Source organism: Canis lupus, chromosome 24 (genome assembly GCF_048164855.1).
Source record: "Canis lupus baileyi chromosome 24, mCanLup2.hap1, whole genome shotgun sequence".
In the NCBI taxonomy this organism is placed as follows: domain Eukaryota; kingdom Metazoa; phylum Chordata; class Mammalia; order Carnivora; family Canidae; genus Canis; species Canis lupus.
Genome location: NC_132861.1, coordinates 10,531,911 through 10,551,608, shown reverse-complemented (window position 1 = coordinate 10,551,608; position 19,698 = coordinate 10,531,911). Strand labels below are relative to the sequence as shown.

At 37.7% G+C, this 19,698-nt stretch overlaps 1 protein-coding gene across 2 annotated transcripts in view; it reads left to right on the top strand.

Moving 5' to 3' along the window:
- The window catches only part of B3GLCT (beta 3-glucosyltransferase), a 236,501-nt gene that overhangs the window by 60,545 nt on the left and 156,258 nt on the right, over positions 1-19,698 (top strand). For both annotated transcript variants that reach the window (XR_012016201.1, XM_072795553.1), the window contains exons 8-11: positions 3,395-3,458; positions 8,728-8,847; positions 10,526-10,595; positions 17,600-17,713. Coding sequence is in view for 1 of the 2 variants with exons in the window: in XM_072795553.1 (XP_072651654.1) it covers positions 3,395-3,458; positions 8,728-8,847; positions 10,526-10,595; positions 17,600-17,713 (368 nt within the window). In the remaining variant the exon portion in view is untranslated. The remainder of the gene's footprint in view (positions 1-3,394; positions 3,459-8,727; positions 8,848-10,525; positions 10,596-17,599; positions 17,714-19,698) is intronic.

The following is a 19,698-nucleotide window of genomic DNA, read 5'->3' as shown; positions in this document are numbered from 1 at the left end:
TGTTAGAGCATCCAGTTTAGACTGTATCTCAAAGCATTTATAATTTTGGCTTGATTAGGTATCATTTCTGCACTAAGAGATTCTCTAGTGGGTTTTTTTTTTTTGCTTTTTCCAAACCCAACTATTAATTTTATACTTATCCTGAATTCCATCTCTGACATTTGACTTATATCCATATTGATCAGATCTGTGGCAGAGTATTACCTCTGGTTCTTTCTTTTGTTGTGAATTCCTCCTTCATTTTGTCCAGAGAAGAATGGATGATGAACAAGTAAGTACTATCAAGAATATCAACTAAGACCCAAGTGAAATACACTAGACAAATCCCAAGAGGTCAGAAACCAGAAAAAAAAAATGAAAAAAACAAAAAGAGAAAAAAAAAAGTGTATATGGGGGTAATAGAGAATATCATCCCACAGGGTGGACAGAATAGGGTGATCCACTTGATCCCGAGTGAATTTTGGTCTGTGTGTTAGAAGATACTACATACCAAATTGTAAAGAAAGCAAAACTTATGTATATATACAAAATTAAAATTGAACAGTGAAAGGAAGCCAAAATGAAGAATATATCTATAAAATGTAAATGTAAAAAACAAAGAGTTGATAAAATAAGAAACTAGTTGAAATGGGAAAAAAGAAAAAAAAAGGAAAATTTTAAACTGAAAGATAAGTGAATTGTGAGAAAAAAACCCATGAATTCTATATATTATTTTCCCCTAGTACTGGAGTTTTACAATGCTGTGTGGCCTGTACATTTGCTGTTCACCTGTTCTTCCAGTTGGTCTTCTGGAGGAGGGGCCTGCTGTGCTGATTCTCAGGTGTCTGTGCCTGGGTGGATTTGCCCTGCCCCTTGCCAGGGGCCTGGGCTCAGTGTAAGCTGTTTTTGGTTGCTCTGTGTGGCTTTTATTTCCTCAAAGGTTTCTGTGCCTCTTTTAGAGGATTGAAATAAAAATGGCTGCATCCTGATCTCCAGCCCCAGAGCTGAAAGATTGCAGTGCTGTCTCTTCAGTGAACCCTCAGGAATAGATGGTCTTCACTGGCTTACAAATGGGGCTGTAAAACTCAGTGGAACTTCTCCTAATGTGGAGTCGAAGGGGCCCCCTGCCTGTTGCAAGTTTCCAGGCTTGCTGATTGTGTCTTTAGAGCTTGTGTTTTGGGACATGACTTAATGTCTTCTAAAAATAGAAAAGCTGAATATCAAGTGTCATATTTGCCAGGAACTGAATATTTGATGAGGAAATATTTTATCTGAGTAATTAGAATTTCTGACCTTAATTTTTTTTTTTTTTTTGGCATTGTTGGTTACTGAAATTAGCATTTGGAGAACCCTCGTGCTATCTTGTTGTATAGAAAAGAGAAACCTAGTGCCCACTTTTAGGACTTGCTTTTTAAATTCGGTAGATGCCCTGCACACTTTTAGGACTTGACCATATTTGTAAGTTGACTGACTTAGGCTCAGGGTGTTAGAGGCAGACTTGTCCATGTGACCTTGATGCTGAGGTAACCATCACTTAATGTTATAGTAGACCTCATGAGCTGCCAGGCACATCCACTTAAAAATGTCAGTGTATGTCTTTGTGTGTCTTTGAATTAGTCATTGTCCATCTTAATGAAATTCTGTCCGTGCCCCTCTAAGGTCTCCCTCAAATACAAATGTTTAAGAATTGAATGAAAAAGAAACTTAGAGTAAAAAAATTAGAAAGCATGTTGAGGGTAACAAGGCAGAAGTATTTATTGCCTAGTAAAAAAGGGGCCTGTGATGCACGGCCATCTAACAACGGACGCCAAAACCACTGGGTTCCCACCACAACTCCGTGCCCCTGGCCTGTGGCAGGAGGTGCAGGTTTATGATTTTCTCTGTCTTTGGTATCTGAATGTGGTCTGATCAGATTTTGAAGACACTTGGCATAAGTCCAGATTCCAAAATTACCTTGATTCTGTTTATTTATAAAAACTGGCTCTAACTGAGCAGGCTTCAAATGGGATGAGAATCCACGCCAGGGCAGATTTTTTTCTCTTAACATATATTGGGAGTGTGTCTGAGAACGTTGTCTCTTTATGTATCCTCACCCACTCCTCCTGAAAAATCTGTGGGCTGGTATTGAGCAGGAATGTGACTGAGATTACCTGGGCTGCTTTTGGAGCTACCTGCCCCCAAGCTTCATTAATAATCTACACCTGGACAAATACTTTAATACTAAACTTAAGTGATAACCTGTGTCTTTCTTCCTTTCCTCTAATTAAAAGTAAATTTTAAAAGAAATCTTTGTGGTTCAACTAGGCTGAAAACTCAGTAAAGAGTTTGAAACTTATTACTACATTTCCTTTTAAAACCACTATTATATCTTTATAGTTAAAATATGTGCTAGGGGGTTTGTAATAGAAACCAATGGTCTAGCCTGTAGCCCTTTGATGGATATAGAACCGTATGGCATTTCAGTGGTCTTGGTATGTAAGTCTACCTCCTGCAGCTTGGAATCAAAGAATATCTTGCCCTCATTTATTCAGGCAGCTCATTGAGTGCTCCTTTTGGCTAGGCACGGTGGCAGTGCTGGCGATACAAAGACTCCATAGCACAGAGAGGCACATATACACAACAGGATGTAACATGTTTGATAAAGTTAATGGGGCTTGCTTCCTATTCTAGGAGCAAAGGAATTTTCCATTTATGCCGGTGGGCAAGTCTGGCAACCTTCTCCAGGAGAGGCACCCTTGAGTTTGATCTTGACCAAAGGTTTGCCAGGTAAAGGTTGGGTGTGAGTGTACTAGGCAGATGTACAGCGAGAGACACCAGTGGGCAGGTATGTGCTGTGGGTATAGCATAAGTAGGTAGGGTAAGTATGGAGGAGTTAGGGGACAGTGGAAGGACTCTCATCGGCATGGCAAGAAGCCAGTGAAGATTTCTTTAAGCAAGAAAAGGACTTGAAATGTTTTTTCTTTCCAGAAATCATATGCTTTCTTCCCCTAAAAACACAAACTACAGTTCATTTGGATTATGAAAAGGAGGAGACTAAAAAGTAGCAACTTTTTTTTTTTTTTAATCTTTTCTGTCTTCTTTCTCTGTCAGGAGTCAATATACTTTCAGGAGTCAGTAAACTTTGTGGCTTTGTTTTTAAGGCATTTACTGTATTGTGTTGTAGTTTATCTTATTTGCCAGATGTTGAAACAATGCTACATTTGCAAAAAAGGCTTGCCTTCATTTGCTCAACAAATAACTCCATTTTCACAGGGCTTTGCCTCAAGGAAATGTGAAACTCTTAATTTTATCTTAAAATGTGTGCTTTTAATCTGTTTTCAAACATTAGAAAGTCTCAATGTGTTATTCTTGTTCAATGCTTCTTCTGATTAAGAAAAAAAAAAAAACGCCACCTCAAATTGTATCTATTTTCTAGGCTTACCAAGAGGTTAAAGAGTGAATCCCTGAAATCCGACTTTACAATAGACTTAAAACATGAGGTACGTCATGGCTTTTTTGTTAAAAGTCTTAGTAATCAAGAATCCATGTATTTTGATGTAAAAGGTGTTTTTTATTCCCTAACAGTGTGCCCTCCCCCAGTGCATCTATACATCTTCTCCCCACCAAGGTAATTCTTCTCCCGAAAATTAGGTCTTTCTCTGTAAGCTCATTTTAATCATGTAGGTGGAGAAGGAGCAGTGCAAGAGATTGCATCTGTGATTCTTAATATTTGTATTTTTTTAAAGCTAGGTATACTGGGTGCAAAGGTGGATTTCTAAAAACATGCAAAACTGCCATTTGCTCTTATTTGGTACTTTGGTTGTACACATGTCTTGGTCATGTTTCTGTGCTTGACCCTCTGGGGCAGAATTGAGCCAGTTGGTCCCAAGAGGCAGCCATGGCATACCAGTTGAGACCCGAGCATCCTTGGTATTTAGTGGACATCTGTGACCCACCATCCTGAAGGCAGGTGGCAGGTGTCCCATCATTAATCATTACTGAATCATTGTTAAGAAGATTTCTTTGTGGGTTTCATTCACAAGCATAACTGACTGCCTAAAACAGCCCCACCTTTCTCTGCAAGAATCTGTATCTTAGGACAGCTAGATCGGTCTTGACATGTAACTCAGTCCAGCAGTGCTGGCAGCCTGCCAGGAGCAAAAAGGGCATGCACAAGGCTTTACCTTCTTGGATGTTTGCATGTAAGGAAATAGTTCATTGGAGGAGAAATAGACATGTAAAAATCATTCCTCCTCTCCATAGAGAGGAAAGAATGACTAATCAAAAGCACAGGTCTGCCTAGATATTTTTGAAGAAGATTGAACTTTTTGATATAGATACCCAGGTTCGGGAATCTATAGACACTAAATACATAGAAAGAGTATTTCTAATTTATGTGAAAGGTATGAAGATCAGTCAAAATATCTATGATGTAATCACCTGGCTTAAGAGCTGGAACATCACCTCATGTTGAAGCTAACCTGAATGTGACTTTCCTTGTCCCTTTCACTCTTATTAGTAAACATTTTCTTGAAATCTCTCTTCCTTTTCTTCATATTTTACAGCATATGACTGTATCTCTGAATAACACATTATGCAATTTTGCATCCTTCTGGACTTCATATAAACAGAATTGTACCATGAGTATTGTTCTAACTTGAAACTCATCCATGTTTATCTGTGCAGCAGCTCTAACAAACTTATTTCCACTTTCTGCTTCAGTCTCTCCTATGGCTATGCCAGTTTACTTATCCATTCTCCTGGTGGTGGGCTTCTGCATTGCTATGGGTTTCCTGCTATTACAGTCATTACTTCTATGAGGGTTTTTTTTTTCTTTCTTTTCTTTTTTTTTTTTGTTTTTAATGCGCATCATGATCATTGGCAGGAGTTTCTCTAGGGCAGAGACTTTTAAACTTTTTTTTTTGTACTGTGATCCACTTTAAAAACTACATTTTTCTTTGTGACCCAGTATATTTGCATCTGTTGTTATTGTGTTACTGATTTCTAGCTTAATATTATTGTATCTATATAACAGTAATTAGGAATATTTTTAGGCTTATGTGGTGGCCTGGTTCATGTTAAATTTTCGTGAGTAGAGAAAAAGATATATATGCTATAATTTGGGGGGTGTAATATTCTCTTTATTAAAGAAGAAATAGATTTAATCGAGTAAGTTAATCTTCCTTCTTGTTCCCTCCTTCCTTCTCTCTCTCCCTCCCTCCCTTCTTTCTACTTTTGTCTGCTTGATCTATCATTTATTAAGAGAGGAATGGGAAAATCTTCCATAATAATGGTGCATTTGACAGTGCTTCCCCTTGTAACTACCAACTCTTGTTTTTTCTAGTCTGACATTGTATTTTTTTTCCCGACATTGTATTAATTAGATGCATGTAAGTTTAGAATCTTTATGTCTTCGTATGAAATCATCTTTATCTCTTGTCATGCTCTTTGCCCTTGCATGTATTTTGTTGCGGTGATTATGTCTATGCTAGCTTTCTTTTAGTATTTGCTTCATAATTGTCTCTCATCTTTTTCTTGGAACCCTTTTGTGTCCTCTTTTAGATGAATTTCTCTTAGGACTATCTTTTTTTTTTTTTTTTCTCTCAGTTTGCCAGTCTTTGTCTTTAAACCAGGTAGCAAAATTTACACTTACATTGAACACAATTACCATTATATTTAAACTGATTTCTAACACTTCATTTTATCCTTCCCCCCATTTTCTCTCCGGAACTTTTTTAAAAAACTTCCATACTTTCTATATAGATTATTTTTTGTTCTTTCTTTTTCCATTTTTTCCTCCCCTGCTATTTTGGAAGTTCAGTCCCCATGTTTGTACCTTACTGGTTATTTTAAATATTTTAACATGCATTCTTAACCTGACAATGGCCAATTAATTGATGTCCTAAAAATTTGGCAGATGTAGAATAGTTGAACTCTGATTATTCCCCTCACAATTTATATGCTCTTTGTTGTCTAGTATTTTTGTTCTCTTTTTTTAACTCCTCCAATATTACCTTTATTTTATGCAGTTCATAGTCTGTATTAGCTTAACCGTATATTTCCCAGTGTCTTTGCTTGGTATCCCATCTAACTTCTAAGACCTGCTGGCTGGGATAATTTTTTTGGACATTTTTAAAATTCAAATTCAGTTAATTAACATATAGTGTATTACTCGTTTCCGAGGTAGAGTGCGACTCAGGGATTCATCAGTTGCATATAACAGCCAGTGCTCATGACATCAAGTACCCTCCCCCTTAATGCCCATCACCCAGTTACCCCATCCCCTCACCCCTACTCCCCTCCAGCAACCCTCAGTTTGCTTTCTAGAGGTAAGAGTCTCTTATGGTTTGTCTCCCTCTCTGATTTCATCTTATTTTATTTTCCCCTATGATCTTCTGTTTTATTTCTTAAATTCCACATATGAGTGAAATCATATGATTTGTCTTTTCTGACTGACTTATTTCACTCAGCATAATACTGTCTAGTTTCATCTAGGTCATTGCAAATGGTAAGATTTAATTTTTTTTATTGATGGCTGAGTAATATTCCATTGTATTCCATACACACACACACACACACACACACATACACACACAGTATCTTCTTAATCCATTCATCTGTTGATGGACATCTGGATTCTTTCCTTAGTTTGGCTACTGTGGACATTGTTGCTATAAACACTGGGGTGCATGTGCCCCTTTGGATCACTATGTTTGTATCCTTTGGATAAATACCTAGTAGTACAATTGCTGGGTTGTTGGGTAGCTCTATTTTTAACTTTTTGAGACACATCCATAGTGCTTTCCAGAGTGGCTAAACCCAGATGGGATCATTTTTATTCTTCTAAGGCACATCTTTTAGCGTTTCCTTCAATGAGGTGGTAAATTCTCATCTTTTTTCCTTTAAAAACATTTATGTTAACTTTGTTCTTGAAACATAGTTACCATGTCTTTACAACTCTGGGTTGTCAGTCATTTTCTGTCATCACAGTGGCCTTACTGCACTGTGTTCTGGCTTCTGTTATTGTTGTGGGAAATAAAAATGGTCTTACATGGCTACTTTGTAGGTATTCTGGCATTCTCTCTGTCTGCTTTTAAGATTGTAATTGGTGTTCTGCAATTTCACTATGAGATGTCTAGATGTAGATTTTTTTTTTACCATCTGCATAGGATTCGCTGATTTTTTTTTTAAAGATTATATTTATTTATTCAGGAGAGACAGAGAGAGGCAGAGGAAGAAGCAGGCTCCTGATATGGGACTCCCAAGATCATGCCCTGAGCTGAATGAAGGCAGACTCTTAACAGCTGAGCCACCCAGGCATCCCACTGACCTTTTGTATAATAGAATTGTTATGTAATTTTCAGAAATTCTCAGCCATTGTCTTCTCAAGTATATTCTCAACCCCCATTCTCTCTGTTATCTCCTCCTGGATCTTTCCAATGGTGTGCTTACATTCTGAATTTTTCTCTTACATTTCCCACCTCTGTTTTTGTTGCACTGCATCTCAGACAGTTTAAGAGCTTTCATCTTTTAGTTCACTATTTTTTATTTACCTGTGTCTAATATGCAGGTAAATAAATTTAATTTTTAATTTAAATTTAATGCTTATCCTAACCATTAATTTTTTTCATTTTAATTATTTTTTATTTTTAGAAGTTTAGTCCTTTCTTTCTCAAATTTGCTTATTTTATATAATCTTTGAAAATAATTTTTTGCTGAAGCTTGAAAGTTTTCTCTTCTTTATGAAATCATATTAAACATAGTAATTTTATAATCTGTGTTTGATAATTCCAAGACCTGCAGTCTTTTAGGTCTGATTATGTTGTGTCTGCTGGCTCTTGATTGTCAGCTCACATCTTTGTGCTTTTTGTGATTTTTCTCTGAGTAGTCTTGCTTAGAACTGTATCTGTGGTAATCCTTTGAGCCCTACAGTATGGTGGGAGTTCCCCAGGAAGGGTTTACATTTGCTTTTCCTGCTGCTACAGGGTTATGTTGACTTGGGGCTTCTTTGAATTACTGTTTGAAGTGTTTTGGACCATGTTGGTGACACAAATTAGGGAAGCCTGGGTTTTGATTACAAAATCTCAGAGAAAATTTAGAGATGATTTTTCCCCTCTATCTAGCTCCAAAGTCCCAGCTTTATGTGGGGGTTGCTCTTAGACATCTCTCACCTTGGGTACATCATAGGCTTTATTTTCTTAACTCTTATCAGAAACTCAGCATCACCAGAGTTCACCTTCCATCTACTGAGTAAAACTACCCTCGATGCCCTTTTTCCCAGGCTCTTCCTTTTGTATATTCTTCCTCATAAGTTCTATACTTCTGTGGCACTTTAGCAATCCAATTAAAATCATTTTAAAGATATTTTATCCAACAGTTTTAGATGTTTTCAGCAAGTCAGTTAGTCAAGGTATGTAGGTACTGTACTATACTGTAGAAAACCAAAATCATGGTAATATTTTCTTTTATCTTTCACTGCAACGCTTTAGAAACCTTAAAATAGCTTCCCTGAAATTGCTTATGACAACTCTGGAATTGTTTGGCAGTCAGAATATGGATTCTTGTTAATGAAAGATTAGATTGATCAATGTGAAGTTACTATTTTTATAAGTAAAAAAAAATCTGTTGAATATCATCAGATTGATATGCTTCGGTCTAAATGCCCTATAGAAGATGTGATCTGCTTTTCTTTGAGATATTTTGTACCTTCTTACACTTGTGGTATTGGCAGTGAGTTCTTTCATTTGCTGCTGGCTCCTGTCCTGACAGATTGCCCTCTACATCTGGGACAAAGGCGATGGGCCTCCCCTCACTCCAGTGCCTGAGTTTTGTACAGATGCTGTGGACTTCTACTGTGCTACCACCTTCCATTCTTTTCTACCACTTTGTGTAAGTAATAGAAAAAAAACTTTCTTGCATATCAAAGGAAAATCTACCTGCTGTGCATAACGTTGTCCTGGCACTTTAAGTATATACCGAAAAGAACTCAACATTTCTTATGTGCCAGGTAAAAAGTTTTTGTCACATTTCTACTAATAATAGTCCTAATCAGGGAAGCACTGTTATTATCCTATTTACACACAAGAAGAGAGGGGCACTGAGAAGTGCTTGTTCAAGGTCACACAGTGAGTCTGGGGGAAGGGGAAGTGAGGACTACAATGGCAGAGACTCACTCCAGAGCCTCTGTGCAGAGCTGCCTGCCACAGTTCTTTAGAGTCAGTGTGCCTGGAATCATTTCTCTTGTTGATGATACAGCATGTGTCTACTGGAATATCTATTTCATTTCCTAGAAGAGTGATTTCAGACATTTCCTGTTATATCTAAGCTTTCTCCTCAAGCCCCTCTCTGCTCAGCTGGAGACCTTGGTTTGATCTCATCTGACACTGTCCAGCAGAACTTTCAGGATGAATGTACTTCTTATGGCATAACCTTGGTCCAGTCCCCAGGATGAGCCTGAAGACCCCTGAAACTCACTAGGTTGTTAACAGTTCGTCCTCAGAAGGGAAAATATATTCATCACCCTCAAAGATTGTCTGTTCTTCTCAAGGCAGTCATACAGAAGTCTGTGGGTTGCATTTTCAAAGATGAATATATGTACACACACACACACACACACACACAAACACACTGCAGTAATTGGGGAGAATCTGTAATGTTTGCCAAGTTCCTGAGGGGGAAAGCCTGTCTCTCTAGATATGATACTTACTTGTTCTTTAATGCTCTTCTTGACCCCTAATGGGGTCAACCTCCTAGTGTCTTGAGTAATGTGACAAAGCTGTGGTTAGATGTCACTATAAACTGGCTCTAGATGTTTGAGTCATGAAGGAATGTTATTAGAGGCCCAAGACAGATGATAAAGGGGTCAGAACACCCCATGAAGCAGTCTGTGGCCTCATGTATAGGCTGTCCACAGGCTGTGTGCCCCTTTCATGTGCGTGGTCAGCTGGGGCTAGGCCAGCACAGGGCTCCTAATTGCCCTTCCTTCCCTGCACCCAAGTGTTTGAAATAACCCTATTTTTGTCAGAAAATAGAATGTTACTGTAGGCTAGACTTGGGTAGACAATAAAGGAGCCATAGAAATACTTTCAACATCAAAGTAAGACTGGCCCCACAAAAGGGAGTCTGCTCCTGTTTTACACTGAAACATCCCCTGGTTCTCTCCCCTTGTCAAAATCTTCAACAGCTGGGAAGAGGAGGGGAAGGTGACTAACATTTACTGGGCAATTATAATGTGCTAAAAAAAAAAATGTAGTAATAAAAGCAGCTTCACTGGTGGTTATTCTGACCATTTTCTAAATGAGCAGACTGAAGTCAAGAGCTGAAGAATGTTGTCTGGATGACACAGTGTGTACAGGGCAGGGCTGGGATTTGGGCCCAAGTCTGGCTGATGTCCGAGGCCTTGTAAGCCTAACAACAGTTCCTGTTTTTGCTTAAAACTTAATCTTGGAAACAGATTTGATGTCCTTGACATTGGAGAATGTCACCCCTACAGTATGTGAGATCTAATATGGGTGTGGATGTGGGTGTAAATATGACATAGACTCATATATGTTTTCTTGTTTTCTAGGGAAATCCAGTGAAGAAAGAGGATATATTTTTTGCAGTAAAAACGTGCAAGAAATTTCATGGTGATAGAAGTATGTTTTGTGTTACTCATTTCTGTTGACCTTTTAAAATCCCAACTGCCTTTTTAAAAAAAGTACAAACCAGATAGGAACTCAAGGGATCATGATACATATATTGTTGAAATGAAAGCAGTTACTTAGTTAGTATTCCTCATTGTACCACTTCAATCACCAAGATCAATTAGAAGGGACCGTTTGTATCAAAACATGAGTGGCCTTAGCCCTTCTGAATACTGTTCAGAGCAGTGTTTTAAATTGGAAATGGGAAAGCGCAGCTGTGACAATCTTGGACACGATGTATGAATAACAATCCATTCTGCAGAACAGTGTCCTATTATGTCCATGTGCCATCTCTGAATTCTATGAAGAATGTTAGAAGGGATTTCAAGGTGAGAGACTGCCAAAAAAGGATGTTTTCTTTGAAGACTAATCCTTCTTTTTGCATTATGGCAGATGTGCACATTGGAACTTTGAAAGATACCTATTTGCTTATGAGTAGATTATACTGCAGAAAAGGCAACAGGTGGCTTATACACAGTGGTCCCTTAAGGAAATCTTGGCATGCAGATGAATGTTTTTATTCAAGTTTTTGGTGTCATTACAGAATTCTACTAAGTTATGGTGATAATGTAAAAAAAAAAAAAGCCCATCCTAAATATAAGTAGACATAATTTCTTTCTTTTTTCGCCTTATTTCAAGCTGCACTTTTCTCAAATTGAAAATTAGACAGTCTTTTGCATTTTCTAATTTTAGCATATATTTTAATTTTTTTCCGTGAAAAGACTGTCGATTTCATCAAGAGTGTGATATTTATGTAAAAGAGATTTCTAAACCAGCTGTCGTTTTCATGGGATTGGAGCTATGGGGGACATTCATTTATATAATTTTTTGATAATATAATACTTACAAATTAACTTTAAAGGGGAACATTTTCCAAATAAAATAATATTATGATTTGGGATTGAAGGTTGTTTTAGATGTTGACATCAATTAAAATCTGGTTATGATGTACAGTATCTTAAAAGTACATAACTATAAACCTTCGTGTTTACCTAAAATAGTCACAGAAAGTACCAAGTCCTATTAAATCAGCCTAATATATGCACTCATTATATAAGGAGTCCTAAGGACTATTAGAAATCAATATAGCAGTTATAATTTTCATCATTCACAAAATTGACCTAGTTTTAATATCCTTTTGCTTATTTTAAAATCTGGAAGGGTGTTTGGGGACAATTTTTAACATATAAAAAAGCATCAAAGGAAATGAATGAGGGGACTTTCTTTTTTTAACAACCAGCAGAAGTATTCAAATTGATATATTTGATCTTGAAGCTGCACTTGGGAGTAGAGACTATTTTCATAATCTTGAAGCTGCACTTGGGAGTAGAGACTGTTTTTATGATGTTAAGAATGGTGGTCGTATTTTCTCTTTTGAAACATTATTCAGGTGACGGTGAGGCAGTAAAATGAGGGACCAATCCTGTTGTATTTTTCAAATTCTACAGAAATGAAAAATAAGTTTGCTAATTTTAATTTAGTAATTTTGAATGATCTAGTTTATTGTTTTATTTGCATAATGTTGAGATAATCATTTTAGATATCTGTGAAACGCTTTTATATTTGAATTTTGAGTCAAACGTCTTTAAAAATTACAATCTTTTTTTTAATAAATTTATTTTTTATTGGTGTTCAATTTACCAACATACAGAATAACACCCAGTGCTCATCCCGTCAAGTGCCCCCCTCAGTGCCCGTCACCCATTCACCCCCACCCCCCGCCCTCCTCCCCTTCCACCACCGCTAGTTTGTTTCCCAGAGTTAGGAGGCTTTATGTTCTGTCTCCCTTTCTGATATTTCCCACACATTTCTTCTCCCTTCCCTTATATTCCCTTTCACTATTATTTATATTCCCCAAATGAATGAGAACATACACTGTTTGTCCTTCTCCGACTGACTTACTTCACTCAGCATAATACCCTCCAGTTCCATCCACGTTGAAGCAAATGGTGGGTAAAAAATTACAAATCTTAAGAGCCTGTTAGGAACATTAAAACCAAACCTCCCAAAGCTGGATGCATTGATTTGCTGCTGTGAATTTGGATCTGGGGTCATTGAAGCCTGAGACTTAATTAAAAGGTATTAGGAGGCTTTCACAGTTGGGTTTCTGTGGCAAGCTCTCTTTAAACTTGGATGTTTGTTTGCAAAGATAGTCTGGGGCAGCAGGATTTTAGGCACTTTGATGTCCATGTTGCTTGATGGAAATGAGCCTGCCAGGCCACTGGGCTCCTCTCCTCCTTTTGGAAGGTAGTCTAACCACCAGATGGTCCAGAAAATTAACCAGTAATCCTATCGGTTAAATTGACAACACCGTATTGACTGCTTCTATACTTATCTTCTTTACGTTTTCTGGTGTGTTTTTTTATATATGTTGTATTATCTGCCTTCATGTTGACAATTCCTTATGATGTGATAATTAATGTTGTTCCCTTGGTAGTGTAGAGAAAACCGAGTGTGGGACAAGACACAGCTGGCCCATGTTCTTGTAGACTATGGAGTAGGTGAACTAGGACTCAGGTTTTCTGGCTCCAAATCCCAAATTCTTTCTGCCACAGCAGACCTGTAGTGTAATCTCCTTGGATGTATTACAATCTTAACACTTGATAAATGGTATTTGATATTCATGTTGACGTTCTGCTAGGCTCAAGGTCACTTTTGACTTGGCCAGAAGTTAGGAAAGTAGGCTTTTTATTTTCAGTAGGAATGGCAATAGCCAGAAACTGAAATCACAGAGGACCTAAAATATAAACCTAGCTGGGCATTTAGACTGCCACCCCTGTCCAAGCATATAACTGCTATAGTCAAGCAGAATACATGAACCGGGGTGGGTTTTTTCTTTTTTCTTTCCCTGTATAGAAAACACTGTGGTAGAAACACTTTAAGTTACAAAAGCCAAATGACAATGAAGGAAAAAAACCCAAAGATAAGATTGTATATTTTACCTTTGAAAAACTGAGAGCTGGCTATACTGTTCATTATATATCTGGTGGCAGGTTCTCATTGTGGATGCACTGCCCCTCGGTACAGCAGAGGACCCCCAGCAATGCCTCTTACTCCTGGCTCCTTATAATGTTGGCCATGTCCAGGGTGAGAGTGAGGGATGGAACTTCTGTTAAAGGCTCCAGTCAAGGCAAGGGAAAGTATACATTGAATTCATTTTTCTTTTTTTATTTTCAATGAAGAATTGATAAAAAGGCAAGTTCCAAAATTAAACTATTTTACCTCTTGTACCTTTTTTGCCTAACAGTGAAACAAATGCTTATGTAACTGCTTTATGTCTGGATTCTGATTTAAATGAAATAAAGTATTCTCAGGACACAGCAAAAATATATTCTATCTTTTGGCTTAAGAAGGAAATACATATTGACACCATCGAAATAGCAACACACTCTTGAGATGCAAGCAGTTAGTAGGATTTTAAAGAAACTTTAAAAGTATTATATAAAGCAAAATAGGCATAGCATGTAACATATTTAAGCAAGGAGAAGGTCTCTGGAGTTTTAATATTCAGCTTGTTCACTTCCTCTTGGGTTATGTGTTTTTCCACTGTGTGACGTGAGCTGTCAGAAAATGTTAAGAATTTTTTTTTGCACCATTTTGCCATGCCGTTCCTGTGCGTCTCTCAAGTATCTTGTGGCAGCCACAGTTTTGTTCATCAAGTGGTGGTGGGTCGTGAGATGTTCTCCTGCTGCAGTCTCCTCTGATTAAAGAGGTAAAATTGCTATTTGCTCAGCATTTAGTTCCTTTTTCACAGCTTCCTGAGCACCTAAAAATGAACACTTTATTCCTTTCAGACTGAAAAAACAAAATACCCTGTTATCTTTACGGCAGTCATCTTGTCTGGAAGAGGCAAATCTGAACAAATTTATTGAAAGGGGTCTGTGGTAGCTGGGTGCTCTTTGGTTAGAGAGGCTTACAGGTACTGTGGTGCAGTCTGCTTATTTCAGACATGAGACGGATTACAAGGCAGCCAGGTAGAAGGCTACACTCTATGTCAAATGATGTGATCAGATTAATTATTAAGGAGAGGGAGGGAGTCAGGTGCTGCCTCATTCAGTTCTCCTCCTGGCTGTTGAACAGATAAAGACATTCCTGATTGCCCAAAAATGTTGTTTTAGATCAGTCCCAAGGGTTGCTTTTCAGGCTTCTGTATACCTCATCTTTAAAATCAGAGGGTGTGTCTCTAACCCTCTCCTGTGGAGAGAGGAGCAGCCAGGGTTCTGTCATTGATATGCATACAGAGACTAGAGGTCTATTTGTCAATTGAAAATAGCAGATTTCTTAAAATCAAGAGTTACTCACATTCGATTGCATGGTAGTTTCTGTACAGTGCTTGTGTCTAGTTCATTTTCATATGTAATCATTTTTGCAAGTAAACTCACCAGGGGTGAAAATGTGTGTTCTGTGCCTTGTAGCGAGACACATCTCCTCCTGCTTCAAGTCTGTAAAGCCATGTGGAAGATTTATACCATCTGTGCAGTGGGGTATTTTTTTTAATAGTACAAGTTTTACTTTGCTCCAATTATAAGTTATCTTGTGGCAGACCTTCTTGAAAGAGGCATTCACTAGTGTTTTATTAGGTGGTAGAAAGTATGCTTCTCTGTATTGAAAATGAGATAATAGATCATGTAACTATATTGAAATATTTTCTCGAAGTTTAATATCCTTAGGAACATGGTGCCTCAATATAAAATATTTTATAAATAGAATGAATTCAACTTAGAATTCAAGCATTGTTAATAAAATAGCAAAATAGACTAGTCTTTTAAAAGTTTTAGGTAATTTTGAGTCAACCTCAGATAAAGATAAAGGCTTTACCTGCTGTCCCAGAAGATTTAGCATTAGCTTTAAATTCTTTATAGCTGGCAGATATGACAAATGCCTTGGGAATTACAGTAATTAGGGTACAGATATTAAAAACTGCTGAATGCTTTTGGGATTATAGAATCATAGCACCTTACTCTATTAAAATGGCTGGTGTGTTTTTATACAATTGGTAATGGTGGCAACAGTCTTGTAGCAAATGACAAATTGCCTTTATGAATAAAACCTTCCTTTAAACTAGTTCCAAAAATAGCCCTAAGCCTTTTGTTAGCACTTCTACAAAAGCCAGTCCTTCTTCAACTATTTATTGAGCACTTATTACATCCCAGACACTGGGCCAGGTGTGGGGAGCGAGGTGCACAGTAATTCTTACCTTGAGGGAAACTTCCGTTTCAGCTGTTTCAAACGAAAACTGAAAGCAAATAGTTAGGTACGGCAAAGAACTCACTCACAACTTGATTTTAATGTCATTTAAATCAGCCAAGAAGAAACATCTCCCCTGCTTAATAAAGCTATTAGAGCAAACAGAAACTGGAGGCTAAAGGCTGAGGACAGTAAAAGCAGACGTTTGCACAGGTTGCATGGCTGAGTGCTGGGGACTGAAGAAGATTCTTGACATTTCCTCACAGCTTCTGCCAGCATCATGCAAGGGAGGACATTTTACCCAAGAGTGAATTAGTGGCAGCAAGCTGCAGGGAGCCCTTTCAGGGGTAAGTCCTCCTGCGTGTTATATGCAAAACGAACTGCCACTGCAGTGCCAAGGTGAAGATTTTCATTGTGCTACGACATGAAAGTATATTATTTTTTTTTCTTTTTTCTGCCCTTCCCCCAGCAGCCTTATCTGTTATTTATGCACCTTTATCCATTTTGACATGAAGAAATCTCTGCTTTTTTATGATTGCAGAAGTACGTCTTAAGGTCTAAAAGTTTAGTGCGTTAAAATAGGTAATTTAGATTATAACAAATGTCCAGAATTCATGGGTCTTTCTTAAAAGCTAGTGAATAATAGATAAAATGGTGCACTTTTGTATTTTATAGACAAAGGCTGAGTTTGACTGAGTTTGTTGGCTTGCATAGCCAAACACTTAGAGGTAATATTGCATTGGGAGTTTTTGTATATGTTTTTATTTGGGCTGGAGGAAAAGGAAAAAGATGAAGGATCTGATAAAATCTCTAAATACTGACCTGAAGATCTAGTTCACTTGTGTTCTGAATCTCTACTCAGATTCTTAAATTGCCAGGGCTGATCAATTTTTTTTCTATTAAAACAGCAGAAACCTCTTTTTAAAATTTAGAGATGCACAGAGAGTGGCTTAAAAAAAGTATATGAGAAATAATTATGCAGATATTTGGTAAGGTGAATTAATATCAAAGAGTAGTCAGGCAGAGTTCTGATCAAGTGTGGAGACTGGAGATGCTTAAAGATAGCTTTAAATTACAGAAAACCGGGGAAGTTTTCTGTTGTTTGTGTTTCTTTTATTAAAACAATTTATCTCTTAATGGTAGAGGTAAAAAATCTGCAATGGTTATCAGTCTTTCTTCTTCCACATTTTTCAGAAGTGCAGCACAAGAATATGCAGTGGGTCTCAGGGTCATGCCCTGGATAGGATTGTGTGGTTCTGTTGGAATCATTGAGTGCGGACGTGTGTAGTTTGAGAAGCTCCCTACACCTATTGTATGGGAGGTAAATTTGTGTCTCAGCCAGAAACACAGAACATTCCTTAGAACTAATTATATTCCCCACTCCTCTAAGAAGCATTTTAAAAATCCAGTAGTGAATTTTAAATGCAATAGCCCATGGGGGCGGGGGGAGAGGAAAATTAAGCACAACAGTATAAACAGACTAGAAAATGTATCATTACATGGACGTGGAATGAGGAATCACCAGGAATGGAAAGTGTTGGGCTCTAACGTATACTGAAAATGGCTCAAGAAGAGGGTTGGTCCCACTCATGTGCTGTCATCAACTAACAGCCTGACATTTCTTAGGGTAGGAAAAGCTAGCAGGTGAAAACACCTGGAGAAGAACAAATAATGGTTCTCTTCCTTTATAGGTGATTATGCTGCCCTTCAGAATGCTAAGCCTCCCTGCATGATTATGTCAGTGACTGTCACTCCTCTCATTTTTTCAGTTCCCATTGTAAAGCAGACCTGGGCAGGCCAGGCAAGTCTCATTGAATACTACAGTGATCATGCAGAAAGTTCCATTCCTACAGTAGATCTGGGGATTCCCAATACAGATAGAGGTGAGTCCTTAATTCATACTACTCTTACTCAGAATGTCTATTCTGAAATGTAGTAAATAAGAATACAAATGAAATGTATTATAAATACTATGATTTTTGCCTTATGTAAGTTTCACTTCCTCCCCTCCCCAACATCTTTACCCATGGATTTGGACCAATTCTCTTGGATTAAGAGCTGCTTTATAAGTACTAAGAAAAGATTCTAAGTTCTTAGGCCATATTGATATGACCAAGCACATGACAATTAGGATTATTTAATGGATCCTTTTATACCTTAATGATTCATTATGACCATAATGGAGTGTCCAAAGTTAATATTATCTTCCCACACAAAAGTTGTCCTCATTTAATTTTAGTAGTTTACCCGGCCAGGATTGTTCTGTGACTGCTGTTTGCCAGCTGCCAAAGCCCTGGAAGTAGGGAAGATAGGAATGAAGCCTATGGTGTCTATCCTCATGAAGCTTATGGTCTCACATTTTGTACCTACCTCTCAAGTAGCACTTACCCACATTCTACATGGTTATGTGTGACATAAGCTCCATGATATTCATGTATTTTGTTAACATTTTAATTAGTAATTGATGGTAATTACCTGTTTTTCTCTTCAGATTGCAGGTTTTCTAATTAAAACATTTTTTATTTAAAAAAAAATGGAAGTAGGGGCACCTGGGTGGCTCAGTGGTTGAGTGCCTTTGGCTCAGGTTGTGATCCCAGAGTCTTGGGATCGAGTCCTGCATCAGGCTCCCCACAGGGAGCTTGCTTCTCCCTCTGCCTATGTCTCTGCCTCTGTCTGTGTCTCTCATGAATAAATAAATAAAATCTTAAAAAAATAAAAATAAAAAAAATGGAAGTAGAAATTTGGCCACTTTAGGCAGCCCGGGTGGCTCAGCAGTTTAGTGTCTGCCTTCGGCCCAGGGCATGATCCTGGAGCCCCAGGATCAAGTCCCACATTGGGCTCCCTGCATGGAGCCTGCTTCTCCCTCTGCCTGTGTCTCTGCCTCTCTCTCTGTGTCTCTCATGAATAAATAAATAAAAATCTTTAAAAAAAACAAACAAACTAGAAATTTGGCCACTTCACTTTCAGATGCTTTTTATCTTAATTTTTTTCTAGTATTCCCACCACATTATTTTCTTTAGTTTTCTGGTTCCCCATACTCTTTTATGAATAGAAAAAGAAGTAGTAAGTTGATTGTCTTGTTCTCTCGAGTAGTTTATCTGGATTGATTCATGGTCACATTTCTCATAAGGCCTTGATTGATAATGTACAATGTAGAATTAGATATGCATTCCTGTAGTTATCAATTCTTCTGACAAGGTTAAATATATTACTGAGTCTGTCTATTGCTTTTGCTTTGGAAAAATGATTTTAGATTGAGGTTTTTTTATTGTTTGCTTTTTATTTTTTTTATAGATTTTATTTATTTATGAGAGACACAGAGAGAGAGAAGGCAGAGACATAGGCAGAGGGAGAGGCAGGCTCCTTGTGGGAGGCTGATGTGGGACTTGATCCCAGAACCCCGAGATCACGACCTGAGCCAAAGGCAGACCCTCAACAGCTGAGCTACCCAGGTGTCCCAAGTTTGCTTTTTAGATTTCAATTTAGGTTGCCTTTAAAAATCATTCATTCATGTATTCCTCATTTGATTTCTTAATTGGTGTTTTGTCTAATATTATTATTGCTATTTATATTCTACCTTGTTCCAAATGGAGTTTGAGATGGCTTTCAAATAATGGTTAAAAATTCATAAAGAGATCAAGAAAAATGAAAATAAAGGTCAAATTGAGTGGTTTAATATTAGCTTGTTCTCTATTGTGTCAGCAAATATCTTGTTGAAATCAGGGGTATATTACTATTTATTGATTTGAGTACTATTTCCAAGCATTGTATTCTTATCTTGGGCCCCAGCATCTTCCATTAAAGCACTGACCTTTATCTGTTGGCATCCAAAGAGCTGTAACTCTTGGCCACCAAGAACACTGTGCTT